The sequence below is a fragment of the Chrysemys picta genome, chromosome 9 (genome assembly GCF_011386835.1).
Source record: "Chrysemys picta bellii isolate R12L10 chromosome 9, ASM1138683v2, whole genome shotgun sequence".
Taxonomy (NCBI): domain Eukaryota; kingdom Metazoa; phylum Chordata; order Testudines; family Emydidae; genus Chrysemys; species Chrysemys picta.
Window position 1 is genome coordinate 64,458,004 of NC_088799.1, and position 26,215 is coordinate 64,484,218.

General features: G+C 46.8%; 1 protein-coding gene across 1 annotated transcript in view; it reads right to left on the reverse strand.

Moving 5' to 3' along the window:
* GABRQ (gamma-aminobutyric acid type A receptor subunit theta) overlaps positions 1 to 26,215 on the reverse strand; it is a 96,333-nt gene that overhangs the window by 61,934 nt on the left and 8,184 nt on the right. The window contains exon 3 of the mRNA XM_005285703.5: positions 707 to 774. Coding sequence (XP_005285760.1) covers positions 707 to 774 — 68 coding nt within the window. The remainder of the gene's footprint in view (positions 1 to 706; positions 775 to 26,215) is intronic.

Sequence of the window (26,215 nt, forward strand, 5' to 3'; positions counted from 1 at the left end):
ATCTGAGACACTACAGAGGCAAAATCCACCATCAAGAATGGGGTGTACATGCCAGAGAACCCGCACATGTTGGAACATAGGTTTATTTCAGTATCATCTTGCAATCTGGCTGAAGATGGACAGCAAATGTCATGTGCATTCTCAGTGACACATGTCTGCTGGAATCATGAATCAGGGGGAACAAGGAGTGAGGCACACAGAACCAAACCAATACATGTGTCATACTGTGATAGGAACATGTTCCTTTGGAGGGTAGGAAGGGATGTTAGATATCCTTACCCTTGCCTGCCCCCCCTCCCACTCCACCCCCATTCTTTGTTTTAGTCCTGTTACATACACAGCAATGACACGTGAACACCTTACATTTTATCCAGGAAGAACCTTAGTCACTTTACTCTGTATATCCCTCACCTGCCACAGAAATGCAACTACCTCTGGAGTGGAACATGAAAGACATTCTGCACCACCAATAATACAACACAATTTTGGGAGGAGAAATGAAGAATAACTGCAGAAGGAATGCAGGGAAACCGAACTTAATTACACCCACTGGAATTTAGCCATCCCTCCTATGTTATCTCCCAAACTCTTGCAAAAAAAAAATACTCCTGTCGCTCTAATGACTCTGAGTAGCCATGGCTTTGGATTTCTCTCTCACCAGAAGATGGTTAAAGTTTGTTAGCTTTTTGCTTCTTTTTGGACTTACCATGTTGACTTCTGAAATCTGGTCAATGCTGGAGATATGGATGCTCATTCCCACTGTAACAGGGTTACCTGAAACACAAAGGGCCCAGGTTAGAACAGTACACAGCTCCAGCCGTGCTGCAGTGAAGCTTCCTGGGCAATGAACTTACCAATGGAAAGTGAAGATACAAGGTCCACTGGGTTGAAAGGCTTTCCACATCAAGAGTGCCCAATTTACAAGGGAAAAGGTGGATTTTTCTAACTGCCAGCCCTGCAAACTCACCCTGGGAACTGAGAGAGAAGCTGGATTCTTTCCTTCATGACTAATAATTCACTTCTGCAGACCAAATGATGCCCTCACTGACACCTGTGTAGCCCCACTGCCTTCCAGTGCTGCCCCTAGTGACACCTATAGGATCCCATGCTCGGCCACAGGCTTGCATAGGTGTAACTGATTGGCCATGTAACTGGAATGTAGCAAAGAAGCCTGCCGCTGCAGCACAAGAGGGACTAGACTCCAGCTCACTCCCTCTTCACGGAGTCGGCTCTGCAATGCTAACCATTTTAAAACCGTATGTTAGTCAGTGCAGACAGCAGACAGGCCTCTGGACACGCAGGGAGCAGATCTGTGGAGGAAGCTGATGCCGTTTTTCACAGTCACTTCTCCAAGCAGAACTGCACTTCAGTTCATCGTCAAACTTAATCTGCTTGGCAACAAGATACCGTCTTGCTCTGCCCTCGTGGCCAATGAGCTGTGTGAACGCCTTTTGGTGTGTTTTTGCTGACTAAGTGGTTAATTGGGATATCCCCTTCCCCAGGAGGCTTCAGTGGCCAAGTCACCCTCACCTGTGGATAAAGAACCAATGCCTGACTGGAAAGTGTAGAATGGGGGTGTGAGAAGAGCATAACTTCCCCAGGATTGCAAAGAGGTCCCTTCCCCTGGCACATAACCCCTTGTTAGACAAAATAAAAGTCCTACTATATTCTACATTGCTAACCACACATGGCAGGATTTCAAACTGCAGTGGTTTAGCCCAATACCTTAGTACTCTCTGTAAGGACAACACTTCTAACGTATGGATTTGTGCCTATAAGTGAGTAAATGTGATGTTGCTGGCTATTAGCTAGGCCCACAGAGAGAAAAAAGGACCTGCTACTCTAACTGTGAGCAGCTAGAGGAGACCATCTGTCCGTTAGGTGACCAAAGTCTTAGTGGGTTCTAGTCTCCACCTCCATCCAAATCCCTCTGAGTGGGCACCATCCCCAAGAAATCAAGCCCCTCTTCTTGCGTGTGTTTTACTGAGTGATTTGTTGCACGATTCCAGAAGAGGAGGGGCAGGAAATTTTTCCACATACCGTGGCTCAAGTCATTAGCAGCTCCAAGGGCTGAAATATTTACAGATAATCACAAAATAACTAAAAAAATAATTAGCAAATGGGGGGGAGGCTTCTAAACTGGAAATGAAATGATATATTAATTGTGTGTTACCAGAAATAGGAAAGTAGTGTCATTAAGGCTTCCTTGTGATTGGGTGTGCTGTTACTAAGACCCTATGCCTGTAAATTAGACAACATTATCCTTTAATGGGATATGAATAACACTTAAAACATCAGAATCAATAACTACTGTAATTAGGACCTCCTATGCAAATCTCCTTAAAGAGACAGCACAGTATTTTTTTCCTCTCTGATTTAGAGCTTGTTGGACATTCTGCAGCAGGAGCAGCGATTCACGCTGCAGTGCTGGACTTTAAAGTATACAGACAGCAGACTGCTGGCCGTTTGTCTGAAATGAGTGGGTGGGTTCTCAGTCTGATGTCTGCCCGACTCAGAAAACCAACACCACAGGGGGGCACTAACTGGCCACTCCGTGGTTGGCAAGCACAGAGCTGACCTGTCAGCCTCACCTTTCAAGCTGAGTGAAGTGTGAAAGGTGGAGCCAGCCTCAGCAGAGACAAGCCATGTGAATTTTTAAAACCCTTTCAGTCTTAATCACATTGGGTGCTATTAGGAGCACAAGGAAAGGCTTTATAAGAAAAAAAATCATTCTAGTGTCAGGAAACTGACACTATTTTTTATTATGAGAGCACCAGCTAAAATTGGGGCTATTATTATTATTACTGTGCCAGTGGTTATACATTTGCATAGCAAGACATAGTCCCTGCCCCTATAGCTTACAATATAAATAGACAAAGGGTGGGAGAGAGCCCAGAGACTAGCCCAAGGTCACACAGCAGGTGTGTGGCAAAGCCAGGAACAGAAGGCCAGGTTTTCTGAGTCCCTAGTCTCGTGTGCCATCCAATGGATTATGCTACTTAAATCTAGCAGAGAAAGGTCTAACACAATTCAAAGGCTGGAAGCTGAAGCTAGACAAATTCAGATTGGAAATAAGGTGTACATTTTTAACGGTGTGAGTAATTAACCACTGGAACAATTTACCAAGGGTCACGGTGGATTCTCCATCAGTGGCAATTTTTAAATCAAGCTTGGATGTTTTTCTAAAAGAGCTGCTCTGGGAATTATTGTAGGGCAGTTCTTTGGCCTGTGTTGTATAGGAGGTCAGACTAGATGATCACAATGGTCCCTTCTGGCCTTGGAATCTATGAGTCTATGTTTCTTCTCCCTTCAAAGGTTCTACCACTGCCACCAACCACCCCCATTTCCTTCCCCTTCACCTCCCATCCCCACATACATACTGACAATTTTTGTGGTTTTACAATCAAGTTTTTGCCATCTAAAAATATATGTTTCTCTCCCCTGTTGCCACATGAAAGATCCACAGAAACAACAAAGGAAATTGACTGACTATAAGAGGAAACTGACAATGACGCTACACAAAGAGCTGTCAAACGCACAAAGTCTATCTAATCTAATCTTTCTGTCTAGGCATTTATGCCACGCTCATCACCATGGTATCTGAGCGCCTGAGGTCACGCAGTGACTCAGTGTCAAAGCCATGAATAGAATCCAGGACTCCTGACTCCCAAATCCCTACTCTAAGAAAGACGAGTGACGGATTTAAGATCCACAAAGCGCCACTACCAGCTGAGCTGAGCTTAGCACAGCTTCTACAGGCTCAGCCAGAGAGAGATCTCCGCGAGTGGCTTCAGAGACCATCCAGCCTAGTCACTGGGCTGCCAAGTGGGAGATGTCTCTAATTGCTTGAGCCCACCAGCTTGCAGACCCAACAGTTTAAGAAGCCTGCATCCTTCTTTGGAAATACAAAGATGAAGGTTTATGGGGTCTGTCTCCTACGGGGGTTGGGAAGCAATTGTGAAATTGTGCACAGAGAGCATGCCTGAGTCATATCAGAGGGGGAAAGGGACAGAGAGGAGCTGCCAAAAGCAGGGGGTTACAAAGTGGCTAAAGATCTGATCCTGATACCCTTGCTTTGGTTCAGTAGCCCCTTAACCCACATGACAAGCCACTGGCTATTCGTATACCAAGGTATTATTCAACATCAGAATTTGCCCCCATGGGATTACTCATGTGCTTATTGTGAAGTGGATGACATGCCCAGGCAGGGGAATGAGAATCCCTCTCACATCCCTGAACGAGCTACCTGCACCTTAAGGCTAGCACACAGGGCTAAGCGCCCACTCACTCCAGCCCCTCATGCGGGAGTGGCAGGGGTGGGGTGGGGAATGAGTGCAGCCTTGCCTTGCCCCCATCCCAATGCACTATACAGAGCAGATGAGCTTCTATGGGGGTAATGGACTGTTGGTAAAGTCTGGCAACAAATTACTCCCCTCAACACTAGGGCATGGAAGAAGCCAGGAGAGGCTGGTGCATCAGTGAGGTAGCAAAGGGCAGTGTGGTCCAGTCAGCAGGGCAGCAGTCTGTTACTCAGGAGAGTTGTGGGCTATCCCTGGTGTAGCCATGGTGAAGTCATTTCACCTTCTCTGTTCCTGGGGTTCCTGTCCTGTCCTCTGCAGGACTTGTCTATTTAGGTTTCAGCCTTGTCAGGGCAGAGACTATTTCTCACTATATATTTGTGCTGCACCAAGCACAATGGGGCCCGGTCTCTGCTAGAGCCACTAGATGCGACTGTAAATTAGCTCATTTCATCTTCTATCTACTGTCAATGTCCAAGCTTTGAGTGAAGCGTAAATAAATAAAATAAACAAAGGACATCCACTGTGCACAATAAATACAACTCTGCCAATGTTCATAATCTCAGGTGGGATTAATACAAAAGGTAAAAGATTAAAAAAAATTATCTGTGTCACTCTTTGGCTAATAGAGAGGGCCCTGGGCTACTTTATTTGAGTTTGGGTGATGGAAGCAGACCCAATATTCCTGGCATTTGTTGATATTATGATGCTCTCTGATCTGTGCCATTAGCCATATTAATAAGAAGAAATGTTTCCACATGAAAAAGGATTTCATCTACATGGTAGAGATTGAGGTGATGCCATTTTCACCAGTGAATAGCATCTTTCCACGATGAAGGATAGCCAAGTTCCTTACCAGGGACAAATTGCAAATTTTCCCACAATTGCTCCTAGGGGAAAAATTCCCCACTTCCCATCATCAGTGGAGAAATCTCAGCGGTTTTGCAGCAAAAGCAGCTTATTGCCTGTGACAACTGTATTAGAGGGGAAGGGAGAAAGAGACTCTGAAAAACTAAAATTCAAGACACAACCAGAAAAAATGAAACAGGCTAAAAAGGGATTTTATAGTGACAGAATATTGTTACTCTATGACAGCTGTCCAGTGACTTATGTGAGAGCAAATTAGTAGCATTGCCAAAACTCACAATTATATTGTGACTCTCACAATATTTGATTTTTTAAAGCCTCAGCTCCTGGAGTCTTGTGATTATGTGAGAATCTGATATTTCATTAAAAAAAAGTTTCTCTGCAGAGAAAAGCTTGAACATGTGTCCCTGAAAGACTCAGAAACCAGAAGGCAAATGAAAAAGAACTCATGTTGGATTATTTATTGAAATCTCATGATTTTTTAAAGCCAATTTTGTGATTTTGGGGGGCCTGGCTCAGGCTTTACAAACACGTGGGGTTGGCAATACTGAGTTTGGTTGGTCTCTACATTTCCTAGAGGATGTGTGTCTGCCTCACAAAACCACGCTGAGGGATGCACAGCGAAGAACCTCATGGGGCTGATCACCCCCTGGCCCCTCAAGCTTCTCCCTTCAGATAGGAAGTAGCACCTGTTGATGGGGCAGCATGGGCCTGCCAGTGCTGTAACTGGCCTGTAGATGAATGAAGAATTTTGCTCTCTGGGCTGTCTTGCACAGCATTAGAGCCATGCACAGAAAGGAAAGGAGACAATGTGATTTTGTGCTTCTTTACCTGGTGGTTAGGATTTTTCAGTACAGTTCTGAACTGGACCAAGGAGTTTTCTGCTCAGGGATCCTGCCTATGGAACTTCCTCCATGCTCAAGTCTGGCAGAGTCCCTCAGTAGCTGCATCAAAGGCTGGCTTCCTAATCAGACCAGTTTGGCTTTGACCATGATGGGCTCCTACTCTCACGGGTAAATTTACTCCTCTTTGCCATCCCTGCCTTTTCTCAGGCAGAGTGTTCAGCCTGTCTGGGGCCACTGGACCTATATATAGGAGAAGACTGTGCCTAGCCCTGAAGGAGACATAAGCACAAGTAGTTTCTCCCCAGATTCCTCAGGGTAACTATGAAAAATAACAATCTTTGTTCCAAGTGCTCAAGATTCAAGGAGCCTGGCACAGGGCTCCAGAAACAGGCTGGGGCAAGATCAGGATCATGTCCCATTCCCAAATGGCTGGCAGAGCTGTACCATAACAGGTGGAATGCAGGCTGCACCTTGTGAAAGGTTGTACCAGTTGGTGCTACCCTTACATTTCTCTTCCGGCCCCACACACCTGGTGGTGCATGCAGCTATGAAACTGGGATGTCCTTTTTCTGCACTTGCACCTTTACATTTATAAGGACCCTGCCTCTGTTCAGAGACAGCTGCTATTTTGTTCTTGGAGTTTCTGCAGCCTGTTGCAGAGATGCACACACTGCACTCTCTCACTCACTCACTCATGGAGACTTTACTTTGGTTCTTTCTCTGCATTGTTTTCCATAATCGTACATAATCGTTATGTTAGATGGATGGTATATGCTTTGTTCTTTATGTGTGGAAACAGAAAAAATTTCCCTGAGCCATTCTGACTGTATGTGGACAGGTACTGGTATGTTAGAGACAATATCCCACAGGTAATCATAGATTACAGAGCATGGCTCACATTCAGCACTATATTACGAATGAATGAAGTGTCACTAGTACTGATCTCCATTAGGGTCCAATGACCATAACACTCACCACTATTACACAACCTGGCTGAAAAGGTCATGACCTGAGCGCATCTTGTAACCAAGAAATGCTATACCAGCAGCCTAATAATGGGCATCATGGAGTGTCTTTTTGCTTTTATAAGCTGGGATGGCTGTAATAAAGGGGATTGATAATTAATGCCATTTACCTGTATCATGGTGGTGCCTAGCAGCCCCAATGCAGATCGGGGCTCCCTCGTGCTAGGTGCACGACAAACAGTTATTAAAAGACAGGTCCCTGCCCCACAGACAAACCAGCAGTAACAGACAAGCATAGGGTTAGTTCAGAAATGCTTGACATGCCCCCCAAAAAGTTTTATGGCTTAGCATTTTGGGCAGAGATGCCTGAGAATCAGAAGGGGTTATTATTGGTTGTGGAACAGGGATAGCTGACCATGTGCCAGGAAAGCAGAAGCAAAGTGTTTTGGGAACTGATTTTATCCGGTGTCTCTCTGATTTGTGGTGACGTTTAGAAGCAATGAGTTCAGCTGGGTCACTTAAGCACCTGCTTAAACCTTGCCAACACAATCAAACTTTAAATACACATTAAACATCCCCAACCCCTTTTCACCTGTTTTTATTCCCTCTGCATTTGTGTGACTCACAGCCGACCTCGCCACCATCCCCCCAGCCTATCACAAAGCACACAGTTAGCTTGTCCTACCAGCGCAACAGCCAGAAACATCAAACATTTACAGAGGTTGATATCAAAGCACTCCCTCCAGCATTCCTGTCAGAGTCTGCCCCTGTTCCTAGCAGGCCAGGCCTTACCCCACACTACACTGGTCTGGGCATGGGGCAAAAAAGCAGATGGGGGCTAGATTGCAGTTTAAGGCACTGTCCCCACATTGCCAGGTGGGGGATGAGACGGCCCAGGGAAGGGAGCTGGGGTGGGTGGGGAAGGAAGATGGCCCCATTCTTGCCTTGCTGTGATGTCTTGGCTTTGGGTGTGTAGGAGTGAGTGTGGTGTTGCCCTCAAGTGGCTGGGGGCAGAGACAGGATAAGGGACTTACTACTGCAACTACCTAAGGAAATTCTCTTTTAGCTCAAGTGCTAAAAACATGCTTTTTTGGAGCTGAAAGACCAGCCTGGCCCACATTAAGGGTTTGTCATGGTCAGATTTCCAGGCCAAAGTCAATACCAGAGGTCAGAACTTGGGTCGGGGTTCTAAGCAAAGGGTCAGAATCCAAGTCAGAGCCACAGTCTCTGTGCTCATGCTCCAGGCAACAGAACTCCAGTGTTGACCGCAGTGGTAGAAACCCCACTGATTTGGGGAAGGGCAGGGTAATGAATCCACGTGTTGCAGAAAAGCACACCCAATTACTATCTATAATCACACCTCTTCCTGGGTAGCCAGGGCTAGACACCTGCTCCTTCAGCTCCAAAACCACATGCTTTTAGCCCTTGAGCTAAAGGAGAATTTCCGTAGGTAGTTGCAGTAGTAAGTCCCTTATCCTGTCTCTGCAAAGTTCCAGGAGTTTGGAAGCAGTGTCAATCATGGCAGCTCACTGGGGATCTAAATTGTTGATGGACACTTCCTAGTACACCCCGTGGGCTTATATGGGGTAAAAAGGCCAATCGGGAGCCTCCAAGGGAGTCACTTGGGCAGGACCTTTCATAGTGTATGTCTGCTGCAGTTTGCAGCATCTGAGGAGTGGCAGGGTTATAGCTACTGCAGTGTGGCAGTGTCTATCGTCTGATGGCTCTGCTGACCTGCGTTTGAGTCCTGCTGATCCTTATTGGGATGAGGGATGGAATATCTCCTTGCACCCACTCCCATCTATTCACACCTCTGTCAGACTAAGCACAATATAGCCCTGAGTGATGAGGCTAATGATGAGTTCCAACTGGTGCTGTTCTACTCTCTTAACAGCATGGCTTTTGGCCAGTAGCCAATCAGATTGCTCAATTTGCACAATTCATTTAATAAGGAGGAATATTAGGGATGTCCCATGGGAAATGGAAAGTTAGAGTGAGCTGTTTCCAAGATACAGTGGAGTACTGTGTGGGGTTTGAGGGAGTAATTAGGACTCACATAACAAAACGGCATCTTCTGTATATAATCATGCCATGTTTTTGCTGCAGTCCTCTCTGGTCTCACAAGCTAAGAGAGGCTTGGGCTAGCTGGGTACTCATACAGAAGAAGATTTCTGTGGAAAACCTGAGTCTACATGCATTGAACCAATTGCTCAGCATGGAGACAGGAAGCACTGTGCTGCTGGCTGTGCCACCTTTGAGCTGAGACATAAAACTGACCACTCATACTCATTAATATCCCCTTGCATTCTTTCCAAGCGTACAGGTGTTAACCTTGTTGTGATGGCCAAATTCCAACAAGCTGTTGACCTAAATTTCCCCTGCAGATTTGAATGGATACAGTATTTTTCATTTCCTGCCCTCAACTGTTGCATAGTGTTGCTGTGCACTGTTGAACAGTTGCTATGTTTCACCCCAGAGAGGGTAGCATTGCAGTTGTGGGTGAAGTGAGCCCTATATCAGTTTGCAAGGTGCTGCTGTGGGATCCTTCAGAAGGTGAGGTGCCATGCTGGTATAAATGTAACAATCATTATTTTGTGAATGTTCCAGGGAAAGCCGGAAACTAGAGAATGCCATCCGTGAGGCACAGTGGATTACTGAGGCTATCCCATGGGCACTTTTAATGGATTAGTGGGGATTAAAGTGGGATATTGTGACTATCCCATGGAAATTTGGAAGTTAGAGAGAACAATCAATTGGCTGCAATAGACTACAAAAGCCATCCCGTGGGTATTGAAGGATTATAGAGGAAGCTAGATCGAGGTTGATTTTAAAAGATGGTGGTAGGCACGTACCTGAGCTGAATAAAAACAAGGTATCAATTCTGCAGGCTTAAAACAGAGAATGAAAAGCAGCAGAAAGCAAATTAACTCTGGGGAATTCCGTTGCAAGCCCCCAGGTCATCCAGGCACTCATTCAGCAAGATACCTAAGCACATGCCTCATTGTAAGCATGCCATCCCATTGATTTCACTGGGACTATTAACATGCTTAAAGTTAGGCATGTGCCTAAGTACCTTAGGACAGGTTTACAAAGGTATTTGGGCACCTAACGATGCGGCGAGGCGCCTAACAGGATTTTCAAAAGGATCTAAGCAGTTTACACACCTAACTCCCATTGAAGGTCATGCTGTGTATACTGAGAAAGGTGGTTGTCCCTCAGATTTGCAATAAGGTCCCAGGGCTCAGCTATAAACTCCCTCTTCACCCTCCATGCAGGTAAAATACAGACAAATATACCACTGGTCTAGTACATTTCCTAGGGCTTGATTAGCTTATAAGCATTACGGGAGTATGTCCTTCCAGCATCCAGAGGACTGGAGAAGTTTCCCTTTGGATCACAGGATGCTGTTGATCAACTGGATCACTATCGTCCATCTGTTATGTAATGCACCTTTGCTGTGCTCTTTGTGTGTCACTGGCTGAGCCCAGGATGCATTGGGCGTCAGATTCCCAGCACAGCTCAGCTCTCATTTCAGCACCTAAATAAGGGGCAGATTTTCAAAAGAGCTCAGCCCACTGGGCACAAGTAGCTAGTTGCCTAAATGGGAGTTGATCTCTTCTGTCAATCTGGCCCCAGCTGTGGGTGCTGAGCTGAGTTCCTTTGGAAACCTGGCCCTCTTTTCCTACGGGCGACTCGGCCGCACTCCCAAGGAGGGGCACAACAGTAAACATTTCACAAGGGCAGCTTTCTCTCCATGCTGTTCCCTCCTCCTTTATGTCAGATTCATCCATCACAATACAGGGGACGGTGTGACTCCTTGGACAGATGAAGATGGCGGATGCTGGCACAACAGCCCAAACTCAGCTGATGGGATAAGGGAAAGAAGACGACAATAGGGAACTATGTCACACCGCCTGCCCCATGTCCACCTCAGGTCAGCATGGGGAAGACAGAAAGGGGAGCAGCCTTGAACCTGGGTCTCCATCATGGATTTGCAACTCATCTCACAGTTGAATGCTGGGTTTATTTTCAGGCTCCTGTGTCCCTTATTATAATTATTTATACAACTGCAGTGCCTAGCTATCCAGAAGGAGAGAATGTCACCAATTGGCAAGGTGGCAACTGCATTCACCAGCTGAAACAAGGTTTAGATTTAGAAAATCTTCAGCTTAAAGACCAAACAATGAATGTTCCACTCCAATGTTATTTCCATTTTCCCACATGGGTGTGAAAGCTGGAAAGCCAGCCAAGGTACAGACAGACATATAAATGTCTTCGAAAGCAAACGTCTCAGAAAAATACCAGGTATTAGATGGAATCTAACAAACACTAAGAGCCATCAGAGAGTTCCAGAACCCCATTCTCTCCAAAGTTATTCAGAAAAGAAGGTGGAAATGTCTGGGATACATGTTAAGAATGAAGCCAGAGCATGCGCCATGACAGGCGTGCCATTGGACAGCTGGAGGGGCACACAAAAGCAGCTGACAAAAAGAATCCCTCTGTTGAACGGTGCCCAGAGAGGGAAAACACAGAGGACATGCAAACAGCAACCCAGGATGCACAGGGATGACAGGGCTTTGCTTGTGCCCTAAGTGACATCTGACCACATAGGAAGGATGCAGAGTGCTTAGATCAGAGCCTTATGGTGCTAGGTGCTGTACAAACATATGAGGCAGTCCCTGGCCCCAAGAATTTACAGTTTAAATAGACAATACAGATCATGGGTGAGAGGAAGGCAGGGTTACTGTCCCCACATTAAACACAGGGAACATAGGCATAAGGAGATTCACGCCCTGATCCAACCTATTGAAATCAATCAAGCCCTCTGTGACTTGCCCATGGTCACACAAGAAGTCTGGGGCAGCAGGAGGAAGTGAAACCCATAAGACCATCCTTCCTCTGTCTGGCAGGGCTTTTGTGGATTTCACTACCCCGCTGGCTCACAAGAATGAAATTGCAGATGAGGGAAATGTGTCTGATGAAAAGCACATGTACTCATGTGACATGCATGCCCAAGTCTGCAAAGCAAACCAAGGCTGATGGGTCTACTTACCAGCCCTGACTATGTCCTACTAACATATTTTCATGCAAGAATGTCAAATCATTCCTTGATGTTTAATCCAACATTAAAAGTATCTCTTTTTTAAAAAATACACTGAGAAACTTTATTTTAAGATAATTTAATGTTGGATGAAGAGCTCTAGAGACTGAATTAATCTATTTAGCCACAGAATGGACAGTACCTGTGAAAGCTGCCCCCATATTGCCCCGTCAACATGCCTTAGTCTTATGATTACCTTTAAAGGTCATAGGGGAAGTTGGTCTATGTGATTGATTCATTCCTTAACTTATTTCCTCAGACTGTCAACAAAGGAGCCAATCGATAACAAACATGAGGGGTCCTGATATCAACCAGCAACTATTAATCAATTAACTGTTGTCATTCACTATAGATCAGGGCTGGATTTGAACCCAGGACCTATTGGTAGGAAAACATTTGTACATATTACCAAGCCCTGAGCCATCCAATCCCTTAATGCAAAGTGATCTGAACCAAATTAATTTAAATAGGTTAATGCAAACACTTCGGTTGATATCAAATCCATTACCCCATTATGAAACACTGCAAATATTTGTAACAAGAAAATCTGTTGACTTGTCATATTTATCAAAGGGGCAATGGGAAGGTAGCTTTTTCTTTTTTAAATTTTTAATGAAGAAATCACACTTCCTATTCATTGTTCACTCACTCTTCTGTTTTACAGGATACAACTAGCTCCAGCTCCTACATTTATTTCAATCAGCACACGAAGCACAGAACAGTAGCACAACTTGACGGCTGAGAACATGCCAGTTTTCTACAAATATAGACATCGGAACCTAGATTTTCAGGATCTGGCTAGTAATTTGGGGGGCTCCAATTCTGGTGTTTGCCACACTGAGATACTGTCAAGAGGGTTGATTTTCAGAAAGTGCTAAACCCCAACCCCTGAAAGTCAGTGTAAGCCAATGGGCCAACTCACTGTCAGATAAAGCTCCCAACAGTAGCAGAATTTCAGTCCCTTTCTTCAGGGTTTTGATTATTTAACACTATTAAATAATCAGCTAAATCATCCATGGATTCTATAGCTCCTTCCTGAAACCCACACCTGCTCCTGGCCTTTCTCCATTACACCTGCTCTCTACAGGTATTTCCTACCAGACTGTCTACCTGACTGAGACAGGGGACCCTTCGTAGGTCTTCCACTAACCCTGCATTTTCCTTTCTAACTGAGCAGGCTCCCCCTTATAGGGAGCATTGCCTCTGAGCTGTCACATGACTCTTGGTCACTTGACTCACCAGTTGGCCAGAGACCTGAAATAAGGTGCTGGGTCGTATGTGTGTCTGCGCCTCAGAACTGTTAGGCCTCTTTAAGATGCAGTATTGCCAACCCCGAACATTCAAAAATCATGAGCCAGGCCTGAAAAAATCAGGAAACTGGTTTAAAAATCATGAGATTATCTTCGAAATCATCAGAATTTTTAAAAAGAATAATAAATTTGGGATTATTTTTCTTTGCCTTCTGATGTCGGAACCTTTAGGGTGCACTCGGCTCATATTCTCCACCTTTTCTCTATAATCTATAAGCTTTTTCTTTTAATGAAAGCGGCAGTTCACCTGTAATGACTTCACTTCAGGAGCTGCGGCTTTAAGAAAACAACAAAGATTATGTGACTTGTGCTAAAATCACAAGAGTAGGTAACAGCGAAGGGGATTCAAGGTGGGCACCCAGAATCTCTAGTCGCTTTTGAAAGCTTCCGCCCCCAATGTGCTGATATTATGGTCATTTCAGCAGAGATTTGCCTTACATAAATGTCCTGAAAATTTACCAGCCTTTTCACAAAATCCACTTGCCCAGCCTTTGCCAGCACAACTGATAATAACAAAAGCAACTAACGGTATGTCACTTGCACATCAAAAGAATTACTTGCCTGGGGTGCACGGGTGATTAGGGTTTTGTAAGGTGGATATATATGTAGGCATCTTCTACAATTCTTCAAAGTGAGTAGCACACACTATTAATCCAGGTGCCTGTCAATTTCTGCTCCAACTTCAAAAAATGGAACTGAGTTAACAGTGCAAAAACCAGAAACACATATTGAAAACTCCTGCTTTACGTCCTACTTCTGTCATCAAACCTCCCCCCATTCCCCAAAACTTCCTTCCCAGGCTGAGACAATTCTGCCGAGCTCCTCTCATTTCTGGTAAACACCAAAGGAGCTGTTCACTTCAGTGATTAATTGTATTCCCCTTTTAATATTTCTGCTGACATCAGACTCTGGAATTAAAGGAACTCCGGCTCAGATTCTGGATGCAATAGGCAATATTAGTCCTCCCCTTCCCCCCTTTGTTCTCACCAAAGGTCTGATTCAGAGCTCACTGAAGTCTACAGGAGACTTTCCATTTATTTCTATGGGCCTCTAAGCTCCAGCTAACAGGAAGTACCTATTGTGTCCCTTTCTCCAAACCACTATCAACACTTTTCTAGCACAAGGAGCACAGATAATATGAGACCCTGTTCTGCCAAGCCGTGGGCAAGCAGGTCTTATTCACATGAGCGGAGCCACTGATGTCAATGAGCGTGGGCTATTCATGTGTGTAAGGCAGGGGTCTCAAACATGCATGTGGCCCGCGGAGTTATTTCCTGCGGCCCGCCATAGGCGCCAACTCCACCAGCAGCCAAGCTCCCTCCCCCACCCTGAGCGCGCCACGTTCCCGGTCCTCCGCCTACCTCCCAGAGCTTCCCGCCGCCAAACAGCTGTTTGTCGGTGCTTAGGACTTTCCAGGAGGAACAGGGGAGGAGTGGGGACACAACGTGCTTAAGGGATGGAGGCAGAGAAGAGACGGGGCCGGGGCCGGGATTTGGTTGAAATGGGGCAGGGAGGGGGCGGAGTTGGGGCAGGGACTTTGGGGAAAGGGTTGGGATGGGGCTCGGGGTGGGGGGGTGAAGAGGCGGGGCCTCAAGGACTAGACGAGCAGTCTGAGGTATTAAGTTCAGCATGTATGATTCTTTGCTCTGAGTAGTTGGGAAGAATGTTTGTGAAAATTGGCAACATATTTTGTATGAATAGTTACTTTAAAAAGTTCCTGCCATTACAGTTATGTTGATAGACATAGATAGATCTATGTCAGATAGATAGATTTGTTAGTGTAGATCAGCATCAGTGTTACTTACCACCTAAGGAATAGTTACAGGTGTTTATATTTTATTAAAAAACCCTCTTCGCATTACAGTTTTTAAAAAGTTAATACATTGACTTTTAATAGCATACTATATTACTCTTCATTTTTTTCATTTTTGCCTATACTTTTGTATCGTTGTATGAAAAGGTTTCAGTGATGCGGCCCTCAGGCCAATGTACTAGTCCTCATGTGGCCCTCGTGGGGATTTGAGTTTGAGATCCCTGGTGTAAGGCTTTGCAGGACTGACCCCATATAGGGTGAGGTTACTAAAAGCATTAAGCACTGTCCTAACTCTGCTGCCACTGAAGCCAATGGGAATTTTACCCTTAACTCCAATGGGATCAGAGTTAGGCTAATGTTGAATGCTTTTGAAAATCCCTTCTGGAGCCATCTCCAGTCTGGGGTCTACAGGTGATGTGACTCACCCCCTAGGCACCACAAGGGGGACCACCCGCCCCAGTAGGAAGAGGGGAATTCAGTCTCCATGTTCATTCAGTCCTGAGCTTCACCGTGCACTGCCTCATCAATGGACTCCCAGCCATAACCGTGAGGGCTCACCCACTTCTGGAGTGACAGGGGAATTCAAAGCCCAAACCGACACCCAGAACTGTAATGGATGCAGGACTGAGACTGCAATCTCCATGTTTCATTTATTGCTATCTTATCAGCGAACTCCCCAACATGGACTGGTGCAAGAGGGGAATCCATTCTCCTTTGAGTCCTGGCCTTCCCCCTTGCACTACCTCATTAATGGACCCCTCCGTATGACCTGGAGCAATCACCTTTCCCTGGATTTAGAGAGGAATTCAGTCTAACCAACAGCCAGCAAACCTCCTGGAAGAAGGAGGTTTAAAGAAGGATTTTCTCATTGGGACAAACTTATAAACAAAGAGACCATTTAAACAAACAGCAATGAATGGGCTAGTAATTCTCTTTGCTATTACTGGAGAGATGTGCATTTCCTTCCCAGACCTGTTCTGACCTGGGCCCATGGCATAGCCGCAGTTGTGACATCATAGTCTGCTCCAATGGAAATTAAAATGACAATTCGGCATGATCATTTCTCAGCTGGGTAAGACAGACTGGCCATGACAGGAAACCTTCCTTTAAATCCAAGTGCTTTTGATAATAATGTATCATGGAAAGAACATGTGACATACTAGCTAAATGTCATGTCTTCCTCTAGTGGCTGCTCCATGTAGTGGATAAAAGTCTAATACTGCTGAAGTTACTCTGTTAGCTCAAGTAGTAGAGGCCTGTGCTTTGGTGCTGAAGGACCTGAAGTCAGTAGTTACTGACAGCTTGTGGTGGAATTTGTTATAGAAGCTTATGAAACGTAAAGGTCAAAGTCAGTGGAGAATTACATCCTGCCCATTTTTCTTACTACATTATTTACATATACAGTTTTTCATTATTAAACCAGCTCTGGGATAGTCAAATAATATTTGTGAATTAAATTATTAGCAATTCCCCTCTCCCCCCCATCAATCAGAAAATAAATTATCAGTGAATAAACTTGTGATACAGTGTACTTTAAAGCTATGTCAGAAAGGCGAATGCCCCTATCTGCTCCCCTTGCTGAGTTCACCGACTAACCCTAACTAGAGAAGGAGTATGGTTTAGTGACCTAGAAACCTGGGCGCTCCTGCATTCTACTCTTACAGTTAAGGGAGGCAGAAATTCTTGGGTCTAATCCTGGCTCTTCCACTGATCTGTTGCCTGATCTTTAACAAATCTCTTAATCTCTGTGCACCCCAGCTTCCCGAAGTGTACAATAGGGGTGGGAATACTCCCCCACCTCATAGGGCAGTTGAGAGGATTCATTAGTCAATATTTGCACAGCACAGCATCTTTACTCCTCTCTGTCACACAGAGCCAATAATGCTACAGAAGAGCAAATTACATTCACACAATCGAAAAATCACATCCAGTTAAGCCCTGATTCCAGAATCTTTTTGCTTGGTGATGATGTCCAAAGCAGAGAGAACACAGCTTGATTTCCAGATCCCAGGCTGAGCTTGCTGCGCTGGCAGGTAGAAATATCTTGTTTTGACTGGTAAACTGAGCAAATTTGACATGGAAGTCGCTGAGGGAGAACAAATATGGAACAACAAGATGTAATTTTTACAGAGGCTCTTTTCCAACCATAACCACACTACAAGCCATCCCAGACTTGAACTAAGGGGTCCTGAGGTCTGAAACCAAAGCCACACGAGGTCCACTGGGCCTTGCCCCTGCCACAGGCACAGATATCTGTGATTGCACAATCAGTTAACAGCAATATTCTCGTGTCAGTGTAAGGGGAAAGGGACAGAGTATGAAAAAAAAAGGTCAAAGAAAGAGATTTCTCAGCTCCTACACACAAGGGAAGGGAAAAATGCTGAACACAGAAGAATAACCCTTTTCTGTCTGAATAACACTGTAGCAACATCTGAACCACCATGAAACGCAAACCTGCTTAGAGCAAACTCTGATTCTCTTGCAGACCTGTAAAGAGGACAGCCTTGAAGAGCTCTGGTGTCTTATATGCAATGGGAACAGGAACAATGGGTTTGAGCTATGGAATACCGATTCACTGAACAGCTTTATGCTTGCTACAGGGCTCTGCTTTCTAATGTATTTCACCTTTTATGCACATGGAGTTAATTCCTTTAATGGGTTTTGTGCCACTGTCGAGTGCAGCATTTGTTTAAAAGCACTCAGCCATTTTCATATACAGTTTTTAACAGGTGCATGCAAATATACAAGCTTTCACATGAACTGTCCATATGTGTGTACATAGCTAATTACATCCCCTTTCATGGGTTATCAGCGAAGACTGAACCTCTGACTTTCTGCATCAAACTTTAGCCCTTGACCTAAAGGAACTACATTACATTACATTAGTAGGCTCTGATTCCCTATGTGAACCAGCCTCTAGAAAGAGAAATGACATACTTAGCCAATGTGTTACATATATAAATAAAGCCTCTGTACCTTAGTTTCCCCAGCAGCAGAATGGAGGTAAAAATATTGACTTACCACGTATGGGGGTTGTGAGGTTTTAGTAAATTAAGGATTGCAAAGTGCTTTGAGATACTCTGATCAAAAGGCAGGTGAATATTTTTCATTAACACTTTTCAATTTTTAAATGGATTCACTTTAGCTGTTTGTTTGTTTGTTTGTTTGTTTTTGCACTCCTTCTGCATTAGCTTTCTGAGAATAGTCTGGTAGGTGAGCTTGCTGGCAGGTATGTGCATGGAAACAGTGATTTTAAAGCAGATATTAGAGAATATTCATGGAAAGTGAATTTAAAATTAATAATTGAGAGCATTCAAACCAGAAATCTGAGTCTAAGAATGTCACTCACCCAATCAGGGAACAGAACAACACCATGTGACCTATGAGGCCACTCAAAACAGCTCATATTTTGCATACTGAATAATCACAACAAACTGCTTATGACCGATCTACAGACCAAGAATCATTCAGCCAAAAACCTTTAGTAATGAATAAATGTTATTAAATCACAAACTGTTTATAAACAGCTTGTGAACGGAAACAAAAGGCAAAAGTCATGGAAGAAATGCTATGTTAAAAATTATTCACCTCACTCTGAATAGAACTATATATTCAGTATAGACAAAGGCTTATGTTTCAAATTTATGAGTCAGGTGATACTAATAATAGTAATTATAATAATGTCTTACCCATTTATAGACAGCCATCGTTCTAAAAGGATCCCAAGGCACTTTATAAACTACAGCACAGGTAAACAAGAATCAATTAAACCACCACTGAAATGCAGCCACCCAGGGTTGGAATGAAGTAGCAGCAGAACAGAATAAAGCCATGGTACCCAACTGTTTCAGACAGGAAGTGAAGAGGAAAGCATCAGGCGATTTAGGGAGGTGGAATGCAATTACTCAAAATAGAATTTGGCCAGAGCCAGAAAACAAACATCCTTTCCTACTGCTGTAAAAAGGGTATTGGGCTAATTGATGACCACAAGCATTCAGGACCTCAGTTTTATGTCTAATCCAGAAGATGGCACCTCTCACATGCCCCCTAGCTACATAGTAGGGAAGAGCCACCTATTGAATCACCAACCCAATTTCCTCAATTGCCAGGGTTTTCCTTGCACATCACTCACCATGTTCCCCACGCGGCTTGGCATGTGAGACCCCAACATAGGCCTGGCTAGAGCCAGCAAGGGTGTAATAGCGTACATGTGTGACCTGAAAACACCATTCCCCTGGCCAAGGCCTAGTAGTACAAGAGCCAGACTGAGAGGCAGGAGAGTACGGCTCTGCCTGGGTGTAAGAGTTTGGGCAAGCCACCTAAAATTCTTTTAACCTTTCGGTGCCCAAGCTTCCCCCCATGAAATGGAGATACCAATATTTACCTTATAAGGGGACTGACTCCATGAACAGCGACACCATGCTAGAGAAGTCCCAAGTATTATCCCAGGATGGACAAAGGGAGCAGTCTCAGGTACCTTGGCATTAATGTATAACAATGTGCCTAACTCCTTACGCTACAACACCACTACAGCGAAATATTTTCCAGCAGTCAAACGCTGGGCAGTGAGGGCTAGATCTGCTGTCTCCCTCCCTCCCTGCTCCTGCTGCATTCCCTTCAGCCAACATGGTGGCTCAGCCTTCCAGCACAGTCACTTCAGGAGCCCTGAACTATTGACGATGTTTCGCTGCAACACTTTATGCATCAGCAATCATTTATTTTTACTATTTGCGATTGCAGGTGTCGATGTTGCACAGTTTCTAAAGGGAATGGCTGAGGATGGAATTCCATTGAACTCCATCCTTCCCGCTCATCACCTGAGGAGAAAGTATGAGCAGGTGTGTGTGACAGAGAGGGGAGTTTGGAAGAATAGAGAAGTGTGTGTGTGAGGGAGGGGAATTTGGGTCTATACTGGTAGTAGGTGAGGACAAGTGTAGGAGGCTCTGAGGGGGGGGACGGAGGGGAATTTGGGGTTGTAGTGAGACGGGGAGGACAGGTGTGCGTGTGTTTGTCTGTGCATGTCGGTGAAGGGAATCTGGATCTGTGAGGAGAGGGGTGGAGACAGTTGTGCCTATCTGAGGAAGGGGAAGAAGGATCTGTGAGCAGAGAAGTGGAGACAGGTATGTGAATCTGAGACATGGGAACTGGGGATCTATGAGCAGAGATGGAGACAGGTGTGTGTATCTGAGGGAGGGGAGGGGGATCTGTAATGAGAGGGGTGAGGACTCGTGTGTGAATCTGAGCGAAGAGAGCAGGGATCTGTGATGAGAGGGCTGAGGACAGTTGTGTGTATCTGAGGGAGGGGCAACAGGATCTGTGATGAGAGGGTTGAAAACAGGTGTTTCTGTGTGAGGAAGGGAATGGGGATCTGTGATGAGAGGGGCAAGGACAGGTGTGTGTATCTGAAGGAGACCTCGGATCTGTGAGTAGAGGGGTGAGAACAGGTTTGGGTATCTGATGGAGGGGAACGGGGATCAAAGATGAAAGGGGACAGGTGTGTGTGTGTGAGGGAGGGGGAATGGGGATCTGTGATGAGAGGGGTGAGGATAGGTGTGTGTATCTGAGGGAAGGAAGCAGGGATCTGTGATGAGAGGAAAGGGGACAGGTGTGTGTATCTAAGGGAGAGGCAACAGGATCTGTGATGAGAGGGTTGAAAAGAGCTGTGTCTGTGTGAGGAAGGGAACAGGGATCTGTGATGAGAGGGGCGAGGACAGCTGTGTGCATCTGAGCAAAGAGAGCGGGGATCTGTGATAAGAGGACATGTGTGTGTATCTGAGGGAGGGGCAACGGGATCTGTGATAAGAGGGTTGAAAACAGTACTGTCTGTATGAGGAAGGGGAATGGGGATATGTGTTGATAGAGGCAAGGACAGGTGTGACCATCAGAGGGAAGGGAGCGGGCAACTGTGATGAGAGGAAAGGGGACCGGTGTGTGTTTCTGAAGAAGACCTCAGATCTGTGACTAGAGGGGTGAGGACAGGTTTGGTTATCTGAGGAAGGGGAATGGGGAACAATGATGAAAGGGGAAGGAACAGGTGTGTGTGTGTGTGTGTGAGGGAGACTGGGGATCTGTGATGAGTGGGGTGAGCACAGGTGTGTATCTGAGGGATAGGAGCGGGGACGTGTGATGAGAGGGGTGAGGACGGGTGTGTGTATATGAGGGAGGGAGAATGGGGATCTGTGATGAGAGAGGTGAGGACAGATGTGCGCATTGGAGGGAAGGGAACAGGGATCTGTGATGAGAAGGGAGAGGACAGGTGTGTGTATCTGAGGGATGGGAATGGGGATCTGTGATGAGAGGGTTGAAAACAGGTGTATCTGTGTGAGGGAGGGGAACGGGATCTGTGATGAGAGGGGTGAGGACACGTGTGCGCATTGGAGGGAAGGGAGCAGGGATCTATGATGAGAGGGGTGGGGACAGGTGTGTGTATATGAGGATGGGGAATGGGGAACAATAATGAAAGGGGATGGAACAGGTGACTGTGTGTGAGGGAGGGGGAATGGGGATCTGTGATGAGAGAGGTGAGGACAGGTGTGTCTGTGTAAGGAAGGTGAGAGGGGATCTGGGATGGGAGCAGAGAGGACAGGTGTGTGTATCTGAGTGAGAGGAATAGAGATGTGTGATGAGAGGGTGGTAAAGGTGTGTGTGTCTGGGTGAGGGAGAGCGGGGATCTGTAATGAGAGGGGAGGGCACAGTTGTGTGCATGGGTGGGAAGGGAGCAGGGATCTCTGAGGAGAGGAAAGGGGACAGGTGTGTGTAGCTGAGGGAGGGGCAAAGGGGATCTGTGACGAGAGGAAAGGGGACAGTTGTGTGTATCTCAGGAGGGGCAACAGGGATTTGTGATGAGAGGTGAGGACAGGTGTTTCTATCTGAGGGAGGGGCAACAGGGATTTGTGATGAGAGGTGAGGACAGGTGTGTGTATCTGAGGGAGGGGAGCAGGGATCTGTGATGAGAGTGGTGAGGACAGGTTTGGGTATCTGAGGAAGCAGAACAGGAATCTGTGATGAGAGGGGCGAGGACAGGTCTGTGTATATGAGGGTAGGAAATGGGGAACAAAAATGAAAGGGGATGGGACAGGTGTGTGAGTGTGTGAGGGAGGGGGAACGGGGATCTGTGATAAGAGGGTTGAAAACAGGTGTGTGTGTGTGTGTGTGTGTGTGTGTGTGTGTGAGGGGGAAGGGGGAGACCCGGGATCTGTGATGACATGGGAGGGGACAGGTGTGTGTATCTCAGGGAGGGAAACCGGAATCTTTGATGAGAGTGGTGGGGACAGGTGTGCATGAGGGAGGGAGGGAGGGGAGCTTGTATCCGTTATGAAAGGGTTGAGGACAAGTGTGTGCATCTGAGGGAGGGGAGCTGGGATCAGTGGTGAGAGGGGAGGGAACAGGTGTGTGTATCTGAGAGAGGGAAGCGGGGATCTGTGATGAGAGGGGAGGGCACAAGTGTGTGCTTTCCAGGGAAGGGAGCAGGGATCTGTGATGAGAGGAAAGGGGACAGTTGGGTGTATCTCAGGGAGGGGCAACAGGGATTTGTGATGACAGGGGTGTGGACAGGTGTGTGTGTGTGAGGAAAGGGAATGGGGGGAACTGTGATGAGAGGGTTGAGGACAGGTGTGTGGGTGTGAGAGCGAGAGGGGAGCTGGGATCTCTGATGAGACTGGAGGGGACAGGTGTGCGTATCATAGGGAAAGAAGCAGGGATCTTTGATGAGAAGGGTGGGGACAGGTGTGCGTGAGGGAGGGAAGGGAGCTGGGATCTCTGATGAGGGGGTGAGGACAGGTGTATGTATCTGAGGGAAAGGAGCTGGGATCAGTCATGAGAGGGGTGGGGACAGGTGTGTGTGTCTGGGGGGGAACAGAGATCTGTGATGAGAGTAGTGAGGACAGGTGTGTGTATCTGAAGGAGGGGAATGTGGATCTTTGCTGAGAGAGGTGAGGATAGGTGTGTGTAAGTGTGTGCTGGAGGGAAGTTTGCATTTGTAATGAGGGGCATGGGAAAGGGAGCATAGACTGCGGCATTCTGATGTCTTTGAAAACCAGGACCCCATAAACTGTAACTAATTCTCCCTAAGGAAGTGTGAAGAGAGATCGGAGCAGGAGAGGCTGCTGGACCTCCATGCTTTGCAGTGTAGGGATTTGTATTTATTCCTTAAGGACCCCCAGTCATTCCCTCTTCACCTGAGATTTCCAAACACGGTATGCAAATTCCCTGGAGTGGAAAACCCAAGAGCCCCTGACTTTGTGGGTTGAAGGGGGACATGGAGAAAATCTTGCTCTCCCTGGCTTCAGCCAGGGAGGGCTCCCCCTTTCTCTGTTCTCTGGAAGCAGGGCCATCTCCTTGAAACTCTTGTGAAGTTTTGGGCATAGATGCACCAACTGAGAGCAGCTGAGTCACTGTGCTTAACAGGGCTCCTCGCGCCATTTCCTGCATCTCCTTCTCTGACCTGGGGCAATACCTTCTTAATTTGCTTTCTTTTGCTTTGGAGTTAATGCTTCCAGAAGTGAGAGGCTAAGAGCACTAACTAGAGCCAGGCACTGTGCTGGATGCTGCTGTGAAAGCTTCCTGCCTCCCTTCCCCCTGCCACCCCGTCACACCTTCTCTTCTAAGAAACAAGGCCTGTGCACCACTCTATCAGTGTGTCCCAGACGTAGCTTGCTGGATCCCATACAACTGGCAACTGAACTTCTGATGCACGCTTCGCCAGCTGGTCCAGTGCTGGGAACCTGCCCTGTCCCCTCAGCTCAGCCAAAGCACCCTACTCCCACCCTCTCCCCTACCCTGTTCTTGCTATTTCAGTACTGAGATCTCCCCTCCCCACAGACTGACGTCTCTGTCAATAAATCTTAGTCCTCCTCTGTAGCACCCCCTTCTATTCCAGTATGGGGACCCCCCGCACAGTTATAACTAGGCCTCTCAGGCTGCTCTGCAACAGCGCCCTGCTATTCCAGTCATAGGACATATCCTAGTGCTGTCAAGGCATCTTGGACATCCCGAGCTATCCCAGCTATTCCCACAAGGCCCTTCCCTGTACTCAATGCCCCTTTGCTATCCCAGACCATCCCCTGAGCAGATATGCTAGCACCCACTCCCAGAAGAAGCCAGGTGCCAGCTAAGAACTAGGCAGCAGCCATCCAACTCAATGAAACTGTCACTCAAGCTAGTGAGATTTAGCACCTGAGCTCCTAAGATGTGATGCCACTGATGAGTCCACTGAGTCATGCTCCATTCTCTCCCACCACCCAAGCTCCATCTCCCCAGCTAGCAAGCTCTGGACAGCAAGTCTGGCTGTCTGGCTGGGGAAGGTGGACCAGGATTTGCCAGGAGCCCCTCTCCACCCCATTCACAGTTCGGCTGAACTGATGAACACGTCACTCCCTCTGCCGTGGCGCCACCCCTGAGAGTCAACCTGCTCATCGGTCTAATGGGCTTCAAAGGGGGGAGTGAGTGGCTGATGCTTCTCAGCCACTCAGCTCGGCCCGGAGCTAACGAGGCATCTCGAAATTAAAAAGTGAACTGCAATCCCCAGCAGGCCTGTCCTCCTTTTGGCATTAGTTGGAGTTCTCTTTCTATCTCAGAGAGCTGGGGAGCAGTGAGCGGCATTCAGATCTGTCGAGGCACTGTGTCCTGAGTGGTGCACAGGGATACTGGGATGGGGAGGGCCTGTGCCTTAGGAAAGATGGTGTGGGGGGTCCTTTCAGTGAAGTCAGGCCCCCCGGAGAGATTCCCTTTGGGGAGTGTTTTCTTTTCTGGGGGGGCAGAGGGGAACTATCACTGATTGGCTGGTTTCTAACTCTCTGGCCACCCATTTACCTCACATCAATAGAGCAGCATGGAGGGGATACAGAGAAGATAAAACATGGGATACAGGGAGCGGGGAGAGGTAGTGTGTGTGTGTGTGTGAGGGAGGGAGGGAGGGAGAATTTGGGCTTGTAGTGAGAGGGGGCGGGCAAGTGTGTGTGTTTGAGGGAGAGGAATTTGGGTCGTAACTTGGGGCTGGTGAGAGGGCGGAGGGTGTGAACAGTAGTGGCTCTATCATCCCTGGTATGGATGGGGATACAGAGATCTGTTTGGAGTACCATGCAACAGAAAGTGGGATAAAATTGTGCATATGAGAAAGACAGAGAGCAGGACCTGGGGGAATTGGACTGTAATAAGGGGAGGGCAGGATGCTACTGGGCCAGAGAAAAGCACCGTGACTCTTTGAAAAGTCTGAGGTGTGCTCTGGCAGCTCCTTATTGCCAGGTCAAGGTGCAGCAATGGTGTGTGGGAGCATAGTGAGGGTGGACATGCACTAACAGATAATACCACAGGGATGACAAACTGGTATCACTGACAACTCTAGAGTGCAGCTTGGCCAGCCACAGCAGCTCTGTGCATGAGACCTGCAAGGGGAGTCCTGGTTGTCAGGAGGAACTGTACTTAGGCTCGGATCCTCTAAGGTATTTAGGCACCTAGTTCAATTGCTGTGAGGTAGCTGAATATTGTTGAGGTTCTAGGCCCTTGTGCCTCCCTGATCTTTGGCATGAGGGTGGGGCGTGGGGTCAGAGCAAGCACAGATGCCCATAGGTCCCTGCTGGGAGCCAGCCTAACCCCTCTGATTGCTTGTGGGCCTGAGTTCTGAGGTACTTTCCTGGCTCCTACATATCCCTGGGAGAAGGGAGCCTTGCTCCCAGACAGCTTCCTGGATCTTACCCAAGGTGTAATTTTCCAGCTTCATCTACTATTTACGGGATAGGGTGGAAACCTCAACCCCTCCATGGCAGGGGTATGAATGAGATAGAAAACACAGTGAGCCATATTCATCCCCTGATGTGACAGCACAGGCCTCAGTAGAATTGCCTCAGGGACAGATTTGGCCCAATGTCTTGGGGACCCAGATAACTGTGGGGATTGGTGCTGGTACATGGAGACTTTCACCTCCAGCTCACTAGGTTAACGATGACCGAGATGTGTCGCCATCTCCTGACTGCTGGGGGACCCTTACGTGGTCCTGAGGCTCAGTCTAATTCCTACCGC